Raw genomic sequence first — 16,816 nt, 5'->3', positions numbered from 1 at the left:
GTATCAAACATGTTATTTCAAGGACAATTTTCTGTTGCTCCTTTAACCTGTCATTTGGAACCGACAGTAGTTGACGGAATAATAAAAACAAAAAAATTATGTTGAAAGAAAGTTCTGTTAGCATTTGATTCAACAGAGAAAGGAACGCATATATTGTAAAACTAGTTGAATATACATATGCTTCGCACAGGGGCTGTATTTGGAAGTCAACGCCTGTGGGATTATCACCATTGATCTCAGCGATAGCGAAACTATGGATTTGATACTAATATCGGTCATTTTGGGATATTTTTTACATGCCTCGGTATCCACACCCAGCTGGCTCCCGGCCCGTATACTTGCAAGTCATCGCTAATTGAAGTGTCACCATTGATTTCAGCGACCGCGAAAACTATGGATTTGACACTAATATTGGTCATTTTGGATTACTTTTATATGTCTTGGTATCTCACCCCCTTCCGGTGACCCCCGGCCCGGAGGCGAATAGAGTGAATTTGGAAGTTATGCGACTGGAGTTTCACCATTGATTTCAGGAAACCGCGAAAATGTGAATTCGGCACTAATAGCTCAAGTGGTAGAGCGTTGGCTTCGCATTTGGGAGGTCGTGGTTTCGAATCCCGCTGCCTAGCATTCTGACTGAGGTTTTCCAGGGTTTCCCTCAGTCCTACCAGGCAAATGCCGGGATAGCACATACTAAACAGGCCCTGGTCGATACCTTCCCAAATCCTTTCCATTGTTAATGTTGTTGGATATCCAATGTAAAATGGCCTCTGAGCTGTATCTGGTGATTGTTAAATAAATAAATAAATAAATAAATAAATATTGATCATTTTCTACTACTTTTACATGTCCCGGTAAATGCCCCCTGAGACCCTCCTGGTTCGAATTTCGACAGAAACGTTTAACTCTGGTCTGGAGCTTGGACCAAGGTATTCGTGACTAAAATTTGGTAACTCTAGGTCAATTTGTCTGGTTCCCAAGCCGGTTCCGGTAAACGCCCCCCTGAGACCCCACTGTTTCGAAATTAAAAAAAAAACGCTTCGTCTTGATCTGGGGACTGGGTCAACCCCTGACCAAAATTTGGTAACTCCCGGTCCACTCGTCTGGTCCCCAGGCAGCACACAGGCAGACAGACAGACAAACACACAAACAAACTCTTCATTTTATTTATATTAAAGGATAGTTTACAAGACAGTATTCAGTATGTACTTTTTATAATAATTGAGGTCATAACGAAAGGAAAATTGTTATATTTGAATAAACAGGAGAAGAACGTAAATATTGCAAAATCTTTTTCAATACTTTTTTTATTATTATTTTGCTCGAAATTTCTTCATAGTTTGTTATTAAAATACTTGCCAACATATCCTCATTTTATTGTCCTAACAAACCAATATATGTTGATAGTAAAGTAGTTTAAATTGATCGAGCGCCTGGGCCTTCAGAATTTCATGCCCCCCCCCTTCTTCACGAAATCCTGGCTACGTGCCTGATATGAAAGGTGCCAAACTTGCCGAGGCCTGTAGTGTGCTCATCCTTATTTTGAGCCAAAGTAAAACTGTTGATATTGGTGTTTATTTCATATGAATCAATCAGCCTATGAGGTTAAAATTACCATTAGACCCTAGTAAGTATTCAATTTGAGGATCCCTGAAGTTTCATTGTGTGAGTGTTCATGTAAAAAAAAATCAATGTTACCTATACCTACAGTGTTCAATCAAAGTGAAATAACCTCAGCTCGAAAGAGAATAATTATCAATAACAACATAATATAATGCAACCTTTATAGTAGTGTCTCCCATAGGTCCTAAGAGGTGGGGTGAAGATAAGAAGTAGAGTAGTGGGAAATTGCAACATGTGATTGATAGAGTATCGACCCAAACCACTCTACCATTTCATATGCCTTTGCAGACCTTCTTTTGACTTTTGTGAAAGCAGTTTACTGTTCCATTTTCGCTTTCGTTTATTCCGATACAACTATGAGTTCTCAGTGAATATTTGGACATTACAGCTCTTACAATGTATAAAAGTGTTTTTAGAAGAAATCACATTCGATTTTACGTCCTAATAACATATGGGAAACAGATTGAATTCGTGAAACGATTGAGGTTGCAGTGAGCGTAAATGTTTTCATAGTTAGGAGTCTGGATATGCACCCCACTTTACCTGGGGATTTACTTATGTGAAATTTGGTACCTTGTAAGACCAAAAATATATTATGTTTACCCCAGTTATATAACGTTGGATCAAATGTTCTATTTTTTAACTGTTGTTTCCAGTATTTAATAGACAATGCATTACTCCCTTTCTTTGGTACATTGAGATACACATTTTTCTCGGACACTATGTATCAGGAAATAAAGTAGGGAAATATACAGTTAACAAAAAATCTATATTTTAAAGAATTTATTTATTGTTATTATTATTATTATTATTATCGTTATAGTACTTATGAATAATAATGTTGTTATAAGATTTTTTGCACAATCCACATCACACATAGAGAAACACATACACCTTTGTCACAAAACAACTCCTGTGTAAAAATAACTTTTTCTGTTCTCTTCTGGAATACTTGCTTTCAGAAATTGTGCTGAAAGTTATTTTTTAAATTTTAATGTGTCTTGTCACATACTTTGGTTAGTTCGCGCAGAAAAATGCAATTTCATCACTTCACACTCCATAATACATACGTACTTAAACACTTGACCCTGTATTAGAAACAATTATTAATAATATCACTCATATATACATATTTTTCGTATTAAAACTGATAACACTGCGAAAAATACTTAGTCCAGTCATATTATATATATATATATATATATATATATATATATATATATATATATATATATATATTCGCAGGTTACCATACATATGTTGTGGAAACACCTTTATTATGTGACAAACCTACATCTGGTTAGTGCTATCACAATTTTCTTTAAGTTTATTACTGTAATAACAATAATATTACATTGCAAGAACTCTTACATTATAATATTTTAGTATCACGTATCATAATATTTCATCATATGATTTATAAAAGACTACGTTTAACCAGCTTAAGCTGGAATCAGGCGTAAAAGTGGATCTGAAATGGTAGGGGGACGCTTGACGTCACGCCGCGCCGTCCCCCCCCCCCCGTTCATATGTTTCCCATTGTATATTTTTTTAGAAAGTGGGGGACGCCACAGAAATTTTCTGCAGGTGGAAGGACACATCCCCACGCGTTCCCCCTCACTTTTACTCCTGAGTGAAATGCTAAGTACCATATAGTGAAATATAATGCGTTTTTCTGGTTTAAGTAAATTCACATAAAAAAAAAAGATCCCCTCAATATCAATATTTTTTCCACAGTATTATTCAACTGCATTTCAGATATTACATTTGCAATTAAATCGTACCAAATCAAAATTTTAGTAAAAACGGAACCACAGAAAAATAGAAAGAAATATGTTAATATAGGTAATATATTACAAAAAATACAATAAAATATTTCTAGCTGGATTTGATTCACCTTAATCCTAGAACTTATAACTCTAATTTATAGTAAAGGCATATTTTCTTATTAGGAAATATCATGAAGAAGTAAATTTCAATAATTGACCATTTCTCTCAATAATATGATGTTGTTTATTACGGAACCCTGACTATTAGCAATTAATACGATACGGAAGGACATATTGGTTCCTTAGTGATACTTGTCTACATGCTCGAATCCCACTTTAAGCAACATATCCTGCCTCATATTCAGCAGTCATTTCTAACTGGTGCTCTGTGACGTAATAGATTGCTGCTCTTATTCCCAGAGAACCATACGGAGATAGCAATGAGCTGGTAAGCAATCTGACGTTAATAAGAGATAGTGGTGCCACCCAAACATAAACATTGCTAGCTTAGTGGATGGTTTTGCAAGTATGGTACTCGTGAATTCACAAATACATGTGCGTTATTTTTTCCATTATCCTACCTTATCCCTTCTCCTTTGCTATAGTGCTTCCAGGAACACTGTTAGATTCAAGAAAGAATGTATTACAGCTCTTTAACTTGAGGAGGCAGCAACATCGATCTGCTTATGCTGCCATCTAATGTGAATTGCACTAAAGAAAATATGAGCATCTTGTTATTTCTCACAATAGATGTCAAGTCTGTTCGTTTTGTTTGTTGTATTCAACTTGTCCATGTACTTATTGCTTCAGCTTTAAAAATACGAGCGTAGTTCGGTATTAGAGCGTACTCCCACTTCTGAGGGGAGTACGTTGCGTTGGTGACAAGAGTTTTCCATCTATTAGCGGGAGACTAAGCAAACTATGAACAACCGAATTAGGTTGTACGAACAGTGAGTTTATTGACTTAAATAAACATTAATGAGCAAGTGCTAATGTTCGTTAAACTTAATGACATCATACTTCACACTGGATAACTTAGTTACCCACAGGAGGTGTAGAAACCGTTTTCGAGGTGTATCGTGCTAAATAAGATCAAAGTCCATATCTTCAATTATTACCATTTGCTACTTCGTGCCCTATGACTCTTTTTTGAGTTAAAAAGGATAAATTTTACTTCTGTGTAATTAAAAATGTTATATCTTAATGTTATAGCTGGGAAGAGGCAGTGACTTTTCTTTGTATTGGCTCTATTATTATTTGTTGACATCAGCTGTAACTCTGGGATGAGAATCAGATATATTTTGCTGTGCTACCATCTACTGATGGAAGAAAGAAGTATAAAATCAAAGTGATTTGAACAATTCTCGCTAGATGTCACTAGCATGCGAAATGCACACGTAGTGTGTAGCACAGCTATTATATAACTTTATTCTCCTCACCTTTTTCCTTCACGATGTTTCTCTTTGCTCTTTATTATTTTTCAGATTGACATACTGAGGTCCTACGTCATATATTGGGAAGTTGGAAATGACTGCTGACAAGATAAGTTAAGGTGCAGTCAATCAATTAATCAAGAGTGATACGCTATATGGATAAACATAATGGAATCATTATGTTTATCTGATTGTCCATTGATCTGAGGATACATAATATTACCTTTCTCAATATAAACAACCTATTCTTTTCGACCTCTTTTATCTTCCATAGAACAACACTCAGTTGCTTAACAAGATGAAAGTGAGTTTGTTAGTATCATGTGAGCCATTTGTTTTACTATATAAAGAATTGCATAATAACGTAGGTCTATATGAACTTTTATTGCTGTTTGTAGGTCTAAGTTCAGATCACGAGCATATAGTTATGTGTAATATGAACCTAAGTTCTATTAATGTTGAAAAACATAGTAGTTAATTATTTTATTTGCTTCTATGTTGTTGGCGCAGCATGAAATAATACTGGATCATTAATTATCTCGCATTTCATGCACACATGGTCTGTGCTTTGACTCTCAGTGTCAGGGGCGGATCTAGAAAGTAAAAACTGGAAGGGCAACCAGAACCCAGGCTATGATAGTTACATCTTAATTCTACTATAAACTTTCAAAAATATATAAATAATAACATAAATTATTTATGACACTAAAAAAAACTGGGGTAGCTTAAGCCCGCCCTCATGGCTCTGGGCTAGTTCAGCCACTGCACAGTGTCACTAACAAAATTCGTAATGGATTATGGTGACTCTTAAATCGATACAAATAGAAAAATATTTAAATGTTTCGTCAGTGAAAGCCAGCGCGCATGGCTATCATATTTTTATGCTAGAAGACATTAATGGCAAATATGATGTTCAGTAAACATGAGGAGTCATTTTCCATTTTGAAATTTTACAAGAACTTCGTCCTTTGTGACTGTGCATGGTGATTTCGAAAAGGGTGCCAGGAAACAATACCTGTTTGTGTGAAATTCAGAGATCACAGCTGTCTTCGAATTTCGCTTCTGAGTCAATCCAAAAACTGTGAAACGTGTCAAAGGATTTTATGAGCAGAGTATCTGTAAGTTCTCAACATGTGCAGGTCTAGTGGTTGGCCTGTCGCAATCATGAGTGAGGCAAACTGGCTGATGCCATAATTCAATGAAGACAGAGACAATTACATCTTTCAACAAGACGGCTGTTCATTATTCCAGAAACATACTAGTGTTTCTCAATTGGAATTTACCAAAAAAGATGAATTTATGACGCACAGGAAAAGAAGATGTTTTGTGCAGTGGCTGATCCAATCTCCTGATTTAAAGCTCATATTATGTACTTTTGTGAAAAAGGGTCTAGGTCAAAACCCCCACACTCAAGAAATGTCAAAACGCCCACACAATCGGTCATAACTTCCACACAAATGGACAAAACAGCCACACATAGCAACGGTCATAATCCCCACATAAATGAACAAAATTCCCACACAAATGGTCAAAACTCTCACATGCAGAAATTGTCAGAACTGCCACACAAATTGACAAAACCCCCACACAATCGGACAAATCCCCCACACTCTGAAATGATCGTGATTGCACGTCTTTGTTGCGGCTCTTTATGACGCCCACTTTAGTGTTTCTGTCATTAGTAAACAGTGCAAGAAGAATAGTTGCAACATAAAAAGTACAAGGGCAAGACATGCAACCAGGATCATTTCAGAGTGTGGGAGATTTGTCCGATTGTGTGGGTTTTTTGTCCATTTGTGTGGCAGTTGTAACAATTTCTGCATGTAGGAGTTTTGTCCATTTGTGTGGGGGTTTTGTCCATTTATGTGGGAATTGTGACCGTTACTATGTGTGGGAGTTTTGTCCATTTGTGTGGGAGTTATGACCGTTGGAGGTTATGATCGATTACCTGTGTGGGGGTTTTGGCTGTGACCGTTCGTGCATTTGGGAGATTTGTCCGTTTGTGTGGGAGTTATGACCAATTGTGTTAGGGTTTTGACATTTCTTGAGTGTGGGAGTTTTTGCTGTGGGGGTTATGACCGTGTGTGTGTTTGGGAGATTTGTCCATTTGTGTGGGGGTTATGACCGTTTGTGTGGGCGTTTTGACATTTCTTGAGTGTGGGGCTTTTGGCTGTGGGAGTTTTGACCTGTTCCCGTGAAAAAGTTTGTTTATATGTATCTACTTCGCGCTCTTCTCCAAGACTTTTGGAACCGCATCGTGCTTGATGTGGTTCTTTGATTATAATGTGTGGCAACGTGTATACGATGAAATGGATTTTCGTATAGACGTGTATCTTAATATTACAGGTGGACTCACAAACACTTACGAAATTAAACAACACAAATTTGGAGAGTGTGTCTCCATTGCATTTCAATCAAGAGTGGTATCTGTTGTATGAAATATTTGCCATGCTTTTTTTAAAAAAAAAGTTCAAGAATTTACGAATAGACCTTTATAGTCATAGTCAATAAAATAGATCTGCTTTTAGAAATGCATGGTCGATAATTTATGTAAGGTGTATTTTCTAAATAATTTACATTATTATTTGGTAGTATAAAAACATCTAAGTAATTTGTATCATAAATATACAAACAGATTTTCTTTTAAATCATATACTATTCATGTTATAATTAAAACTCACATCCTACCCAACAGAACCATATCGTCGCATGAGAATCAGAGAAACGTAACTCCATTTTTGTAGGTTTACAGGCGAAAGAAGAAAAATATTATTTTCTTAGAAAGATGTGTTTTTAATAAGATGGTAATTGAGCTTCATTACAACAGATGATCGACAAGGAGAACAGATGGCGTTACGATCCGTTTACACCAAGTGAGGCTTTCAAAATTATGTCCAAACATGAAGAAAACGAAAACAGCATTTTTGGAGTTAGGTTCCTCTGGTTCTCATGCGACGATATATAGTTATGAAAATAGACTTAAAACTTATAGGGTATATTTTTCAAGAAAATTATTAATACACATTTCATAACAAGCATTCACTGGAATATAAATAAACTTAGACCTATTGACGTGTACAATCTCACATGTCAGTCAAAATTTCTGTACTATACACATCAGCATATGATCCTACACATATGTTATTTCAAACTCATTTCTATCCAAATAAGAACACTTCAGCATATTGTTAAGGATGCAAATATGATATATTTTTCTTAAAGTAGTCCCTTAATACCTTAAACAGGGTAATTATATTAACAGATTTCCACTTGTTTAACGAGATTTTGACAATCAACTGGAAAGTGTAGGGACTTAATGGACTGAAAGCAAGCGAGTTGTATAAAGGGTTCCGGATGCAATTTGAAGTTGCCTAGTCCTAAAATAGCTACCTAAGAAAACTTGGTATAAGGTGTTGGGGTATATGTAATGTGTGTGTGTGAAATGCTTCTCTTATGTAATCTTGCAGTCACGCTTACGTTATTTATGTTATTTCTACCTTATTATTGCAGTTTCAGATTTGCCGGTTGCACAAACAAGTTTATTAGATATTACAGTTTTCATTATGAAGTAACAGGCTTACTGTACCTATAACGTTTCTATTAATTTTTATATTGGGCTATGCTCAATCTTCACTGTCATTTTAATCAGATAATTGCACCAATATGTTGTTACTTATTTTGTTTTCAGACGGTTATACCGTTTATTTGGTGGTGATTCATTTGTTATTGTATATGATTATGATTTTTATTATAAATATAGTTTGTTATAGTGTAATTATATTATAAGTGATTTATCGGAATTTTGTAGCATTAACTTTGCTGCAAGAAATGAGTTTATAAACATAAAAAATTGAGAAGGTAATGAAAATGTAAACATACAAATTTTAAATATAATGAAGATCAGAAAAAACTTTCTTTTAGTTTAAAGTTCCAACGTCTCGTTATACGGGGGATGGTAGTGATCATGTTTAGGATTTTCAGGTGCGCTCTGCTTCCTTTCAGTACATAACCGAGGTCTCCGACAAGATATATCTTCATAGAATTCTCGTCTATTTAAACAATATTGCAGGCCACAATAAATCATGAACATACAATAAATTTCACAGTTTTAAATATGCGATAGATTAAAATCAATTAATGTATTTTAGTCATTATGAAGTCTTTCTAAAATAGTAAGTTTAATTCTTAAAAGACCATTTAATTTACCAACTTTTCTTTACATTATTTTAAAATAAATAGAGAATAAGAGCACCCTTTAGTAATATATTGTAAGTCTTTTAGAAAAGACATCTATAAAATACTTTTCGTATAATAAAAGTTCAATTTATTTCAAAGTATGTGTAATTCATGTGTTTATTCTGACTGTGAGCTTAGCAATATGTCTACAATTTTTTAATACAGACCAACAAAGTATTGCTTTATGATCCACCAATCGCGGTCATAGTCAAAGAGGGGATATTGAGGGTCATATCATAATCTCTGAATATAGTCATATCATATCTTCTCAAGTTAACACTTGTTAAATGGGATTTGAAGTAATTTCAAACTTCTGTATTCTAGTAAATTTTTATTAGCAAGGTAATAAAAGACGTGTGTTTGTGTAAAACTCACGTGTTAATTCTTTACATGTGATTTTAAAAATTACAACACATTTGGACATTTACTAGCTTCCACTACTAGGTGTCAAATCACGTTAAACCCGACTTCCTGCGAGTTATGTATCCTTAAATTTGAGACTCAATCCTTTTTACACTACCTGATATTATTTGGAGACACTGCAGCTTGAATAAACCCTGGACGACCGCGCTTAGCAGTTTGATAAACGCAAGGGTAAGAGTAACACCTTATACGGTAACGTTAAGTAATTCAAGTTTGCAGCATCATTTTGAGTCTACAGCCGGGAATTTATTATACAGGTAATTTTTATTCAGTCTGCTGAAAGAAATAACAAAATCTGCAAGAGTACTTGTAAAATACAAGAAATTTAAATACGAAGTAAATATGAGAAGTTCAAAGAACCGAAACCATACTGATATCTAGGAAGAATTTTCAGAAATGAGATGTACAGTAGCCAAGTTACTGACTGGGATTATTCCAACAATCTCTCAATTATACCAACACCATAAATATAGCTGATGAAGCTGAACGATGGTGCAAAATGATACCAATTGAAGCATTTATGAATTTAAGCAAATTAGATCTGGTGCTGAACACTAGATAAGATTGCCAACCATCTAGTATTGTACGGGATTTCCTGAATTTGAAAATTTAAAACAAACAAGCAAACCAATCTCATAGAATATTCAACAGGTCGCCAAGCTTGAATCGGTTTATTGGTTTACAATTTACTTGTCCCAATTCTACTAACACTAGCAAATAATCACGTAAATACAAAATACAGGAGGTATTTTATATTTTGAAATAGTTTGTATAGAAGATGTTAAGAATGGACCTCTTCAGACATACAAATATGTATGCATACACTTGTGTACGTTACTGTAGCAAAGATCTTTCTTGAGATAAATATACGTGCAATTTGGTTTACAGGTCATACGTTATTTACATTGCAGAATAACTATTCGGATACGCTAAATAACTTAATAAGAATTTGTATTTGTTACTGTGAATTTATGAATAAGAAGTCGTTTTAAAGTCAATATTATTCATTTTAACCATATTATTAACAGAAGTTCATTTCAGAGTGCATTCCGAATGTATCGACAGATTGGACTTAAATATGTTAAGAATCACTGATATTTTGATAAAGTTGTTAATCCTTATGCCAGGAAACATGTTAAACTTTAATGACTAGAAATATGGTTTTCAAATTATCAGTACATATCATTCCCTTCTAACTTCTTTTCTTTATTTTGTGAATATTGTTCTTTTGCAATATTATTATTATTACTTAAGTGTAATATATATATATATACATATGCTTCTCTCAAACAAACCTGCTTCTTGCTTCAAATATCTAAAATCGAAAAAAAAAAATATGTCTTTATTTACACACAATCGTACATAACCACTTCCAAATAGTAAACACTCACACACACATATGTTTGTGTCTTTTTCCTTTTTCTTGTTCCAGTTGTATTACTCTTGTGGTTGGTTAATAACGTCACCGGTCCTTTCGTATCAACTGATTGGACGTCACCCATGTAGCGGGTTCATCTGAATCATGATCCTTTCGAGACGGCACAGGTTGAGAAACTCTAGCTGCTGGACTTTCTTTACCTACCACCGTTTCCTGTAATGGAAAATACGAAAGAACATGTTAATAAGCATGAATGGCAACTTACGTAATTAACAAGAATAGTTCTTGACACATACATATGTATACTCGGAGCAAAATTAGAAACGAATTGGCATTCAGAGGAAGACATGGTACTCTATTACCATATCGTGGGTATTCCGCAGAGTCGTCCAGACGTCTACTATAACTACTCTCCTTTCATTAAAGAGGATAGTTATTAGAGTTGCCAACCTCAGAAAACAAAATTATTGATTTTCGTCTTTAAAATTATTATATATTCGTTATACACGATATTGTAGAAACAGGGGGGCGCGGTGGCTCAGTGGTAGAGCGTTCACCTCCGGTGCTTGGGGTCCCTGGTTCGATCCCAGCTCGCGCCGTGTGGACTTTGTGGTAGACAAACACCGTGCTCATGGGTTTTCTCGGGGTTCTCCCGTTTCCTCCCACTTTCTTCATTCCACCATTTCACTCATCTCTCATTATCACCGTCTCCTTTAGCCTTACCGGCATAACCGTGGGACGTAAAACTTAAAGATTTCATTTCATTTCATATTGTAGAAACAAGTCTAATAGCAATAATATATAATAAATTTATCCTAACCTTCTAGTAATCTTCAGTTCCAAACTCCAAATCGACTTCACCGTCCTCATAATTAAAAAAAAAAAACTTATTAACACTATTTTGAACAACAACAATAACCCATTCACTCATAAACGTAATTGAATATAAAGAATGAATGCAGGGTTGCCATTTGCCAATTCTCAAATCATTATTGATTTAGCAGGTATGACTGTTAAAAGCCTCAGTGTGTGTGCTTTGTATTTATTTAATGCAAATCTACAATATATTTACAAATTCAAAAACTGCAAAAAAAATAGTGTGTTCTAAACTTATTATATATCATATAAATTATCACATGCTTGGTGAACTGACAACTATACCAGGTTTTTGATTACAATGCTCAGGATGTGGCAACATTGTAGCACGTTCCTCTAAATGCTAATACATTTATCGTTTTACTATGAGTATTGTGAGAGGATGATTAGTATTGTTATTGCATTTAATTATATAAACTGACTTTATCCTGTCCGTAAGAACAACTTACAAAAATTAGGATTTTAAGTATTATCTGCAGATGGAGAATGGAATTCAATGGCTACTTATTCTTTGCAGTTTTCAGAAAGGTTTAAGGAGCCATCTTGTATCAACGTAAAGCTAAAATCAAGAGAAGTGAACTAAAAAAACTTTTAAAAAGTGGCATATATTGTTGATCTAGTGCTTGGGGTCACTCATTTCATATTTTTTTAGTTGGACACATTTAACCGAATTAAACATTTCAGTTGTTCCTTCTCATCATCAAAACATATCAATAATGGCTTTTGCTTCATGGCACACTTCTCTTGTGGACGATTCTCTTGATCTGCAAAATGTTACTTTTGTTTTTTTGTAATCCAGTTGTCATTATCCGTCAAATAATTGATACCATAAAGGCATTACATGGTATTAGCTTGCGAGATAATTACAGATACTGATATTAGCGTTAAACCATTAAATGATGGTTTCCTCTCATGTTATGCATGTATTCTGTTCATTTGCATGCCAAATTGGCCATACATTTGATAGATAACATTATGGCCTCTTTACCTGGACGCCATATTGAGTCCAAAATGGTCATCTGACTAAATATCTTTTTGTGATCTAACGACCTTAAGCAAGCATTACAAGTCAAAAAAAGGAAACATGTGTGCACACGAAACCATTATAGCATTCACATGAAAATAATGTCATCTTATTGAAAATTGTACACCCAGTGTCACATAAATTCGACTAGCTACCTTACTGTTTAAAATAGGCCAGCAGAAATGACGTCGTTTAAAAGCTACGATTATGCTCTATCACGTTTATTTCAAGCAATTTTTTCATATCTCGGTTAGTTTCTGAGTTACATACCAATAAAACGTTATTGTAAAACGAGAATAATTATATTATTTAATGTTATATAATGACCGCAATTTCTCAGTATGACTGCAATATATAGAAGCATGCAAACATGCACTCCTTAATGAATGCTATTATCTTGAAACTGACACAAGAACGAAGTGTTCAGCTTAATTCAGTGAGTAGATACTGGCATTTAAATGTAAGTCAATGTCTTGGTCTAGTAGCCATATTGAATCCAAGATGGCGAACTTTCCTAAAGTGGGAGAAAGTGGTAATTTTTAGAATATGTTCTGGAAAACATACTGTTTCGGTTTGTTATTATTTATTCGACAGGTTTTTCACAAATATATGAAACGGTTTTTAAAACAGCCTAAATGCACTGGATTAATATCAAATGTACAAAATTTGGACTCACTATGCATACAAGCTTTGAGGTACAGAAATTTAATAGCATAATAATTTAATTTAATATATGTCAACTGAATTTAATTTAAAATATGTCAAAATTTGTAGACAGATTCACAACTTTAGATGGAACTTGCCTAATAGCGGACCAGTTTATTTACGTATTGCTATTTATAGTATCCCAGATACACCGCAAAAATGTAACTGGATTCAGATTTTATATCCCTGGAAGTATACAGCTTTCAGACTATACAATTCTAATGCTCAATAGAGGACACGGTGGATCAATGGTAGGCCGCTCATATCTGATGAGAGGGGATGTTAGTTCCCCTCCAGAACCATGAGTTGATGGTAGTGAACAACATAGTCAGTGGGTTTTCACGGTTTCTCCCGCTTGCTCCCACATATTCATTCCATCAATTCCTTCATTATCATTTACTGTAAATTAATTATCCTTCAACCTAAAAGCCATAACAGTTGGACTCGAAAGCTTTCATTTCATTTCATTTTTCCTAATGTCCAAAATTTAGTCGGGAAGACTATTTCTTCTGGGTGACGGAACGTTCCCCACGAGCTTCTATCTAAAGACACCTATGACGGAAATGCTATTTTCGACTAACTGGATAAAAATTTATTCTTATGTCTGGGTATAACAAACGGTTCTGCGAACTCGAAATATTTTAACAACCACTTCTAACGAACCGGTGCGAACCGGCGCAATAGACAGTGTTGTGCCGTGGAAAATCAGCGTCTGCGGCGGGGGCATACGACGGCACCCACGTACATATGAGTGAGGTCGCTAGACCAACCGCGAAGCGCCACCATGGTTGGCACGGAGCGTAATAAAACTTTCAAAAATAAACTCTGCTTTTCCTTAATTTTGAGCACTTTTATTACTTTTTCTTTCTTTTCGTTTCTTTTTTCGTCCTGAATTTTGCGCCCCTTACTTCGAAGCCCGGGGCTGCTGCCCCGCTCGCTACCCTCACGGCACGACACTTTCAACAGCATCACTGAGAAACAATAAAATTAAAAATGTAACAAGACCAGTATTTTTTAAGTATAAAAATAAACAAGGATAACATTCCAGTGTTCGGCTGGTGAGTCTCAGTGAGGATTATTGATCACAGAACTCCAACTCGAGATGTTAACTACTCATTTACGCACACAAAATCGGTTCTTTTAATCCAACTTTGACGCTACGCCACTGGCGTTGAATCATTATACTACAATTTTAATTGATCTTAATAGCACCCAGCCATACCTGACCTCATTTCAAAGTGTGATCTTGATTTGATTCAAGGGAAGCAAAGAAGACTATTGTATAGAGATCAAAAGTTCCCGTTCGTATGATTAAAAAAAGCCTGATTCGATAAAATACCAGCCACTGTACGGAACAGAGATATAGATATCACAATATGATCCGAAATAATTCAAATTCAGTGACGTATTAATACAAAGAAGAGTCATGCGATCATGTCCCTTGCATGACTGATGTAATACGAAATCAATTTGCGTGAATGGAAAATAACTTGATATTTATGAGATTTTCGTGGATAGAACAATGAAGTAGTACGTATATATTTACGACCGCTTTTTTCCCACTGTGCATTCTCTCCATATGAATGTTGTCTTTGAAGAGTTATTGTAGCACGAAAGCAGATTGGGGTATCAATATGTAACAATAGTAGACGAGTACCAGTCTTACATTTTAAGTATACTCTGAAAAAATCACATTCTAAAATGAGAAAATGTTTTATTTTAGATCTTGCTCTAAAACTTCAAGATTTGCTCATTTTAAATATTTATACGTAAATTCTTCTGTTTGAGGTGAATTAACTAAGTGTTAGATTTCTATTTTAAAACAACTTTTTAAATAGTTTAATTTTGTTTCATTCTACAGGGTGAATCAAAAGTCCCCTACCATCCTCTATAAAATGACGGGTTGAGCTGACCACAGGTAGTGGTGGTAGAAACACGTGATGCTGAGGGGAAAAGCAGTTTCATGTGGTAGGGTGAGTCGGCTGCCGTCTTGAATTCACGTTAAAAATTGTAAATTCTAAGGGGGTCAGGATGCAAACTAGAATTTCAAAACAAATGTAATGAAGGTTTGGTTAAATTAACTTTTATCAATAAAATGTTACGAGTGTATGCATGTCACAAAGTTCTATTTTTGCTATTGGTGAAAGTTGACGCACAATGCCGCAAACGTGTTGATAACGCATCTAGATCATCCTGATGTCTGGTGAGAGAAGACTACATTCATTTAACCAATCGACATCCACAAAGAGAGTCTGTAACGTGGTTAGTTGCACAATTACTCCAGATCCTGAAAACAGGATAGGTCAACGATATACCATATTCTCGACGTCCAACATATGAAAAAAACATTAATGGAGGCTAGCTTCATTTGCTAAGCCAAAACAAGTACTCGACGTTTACCTCTCACAGCTTCTCATCGTATCTCAAGAAATGAAAACGTTGTACGGCATTTCCTTAAAATCCAATTACGTGGTAGATGAATTGGCAGCCAGGGACCTGTTGAAAAGCCTTCACCTTCTCCAGGGATCCAATGCCATTAGATCCTATCTTAGGGAACATTTCAAGGTAATAGTGTACGGAGCGAAAATAACTACTTGTGGTGCTATGATACATGCAACTCTCCAACATACACGTGACTGCGAGAGACGTTTGACAATGTGGATACAGTTCAACACACTGAGCAAAAAAATTATCAGAAAAAAATATGGTTAATAACGTTTTATAAATTGAAATTAGACTAATCAAACTTTCGCTATTGCATTTTTTAAAACAATCTACTCTCTTTTTGATATATTGCATGATCCTCTTCCCATTTAAAATACTCATGCTGAATTCAAGATGGCGGCCGACTCCCCGAATCTCATAAAATTATTTCCCTCCTTAGGTACATATGTTTCTACTATAACCACTTGTGGCCAGTTTAATTTCTCTTTATTTCATACAGAATGGTAAGAAATTTTTTACTCGCCCTGTAGTATTGTACTATAAATTCCATTGTAAATAATATTTTGCACCTCTCCGGTCTCACCTCTCTGAATCTTCCATATTGAATTTGTATTAGTGAAAGTCTAATAGAACGGCTGTGTCCTTCCGTCTGTCGACTGGTATCGAAGCGTAAACGGTGAGAAATGTCGAAAAGGCTTTTCAATGTGGATTTCACGTCCCAAGAAGATGTTGTACCCTTCTTTTAACCCTCTATTTCGTATTTTAATGTTAATCATCATAAATTTTTCTTTAAAAATATAAACGATAATTTATAGTCAAAAGGTATTTTTTTTTTAATCGATTCAGTGCCTCAAGAATGGATTAAATCTTCACCCTATCACTTCCAGTGTCAATATTGATTTCC

General features: G+C 35.0%; 1 protein-coding gene across 1 annotated transcript in view; it reads right to left on the bottom strand.

Annotated features, from left to right (window-relative positions):
• Positions 1–2,391: 2,391 nt before the first annotated feature.
• The window catches only part of LOC145687350 (uncharacterized), a 137,051-nt gene continuing 122,626 nt past the window's right edge, over positions 2,392–16,816 (bottom strand). The window contains exon 2 of the mRNA XM_081760810.1: positions 2,392–11,075. Coding sequence (XP_081616936.1) covers positions 10,947–11,075 — 129 coding nt within the window. The 3' untranslated portion in view covers positions 2,392–10,946. The remainder of the gene's footprint in view (positions 11,076–16,816) is intronic.

The sequence above is a fragment of the Thermobia domestica genome, chromosome 1, assembly GCF_964235325.1.
Source record: "Thermobia domestica chromosome 1, izTheDome1.hap1.1, whole genome shotgun sequence".
NCBI classification, from domain to species: domain Eukaryota; kingdom Metazoa; phylum Arthropoda; class Insecta; order Zygentoma; family Lepismatidae; genus Thermobia; species Thermobia domestica.
This window is presented reverse-complemented; position numbering and strand designations above follow the sequence as displayed.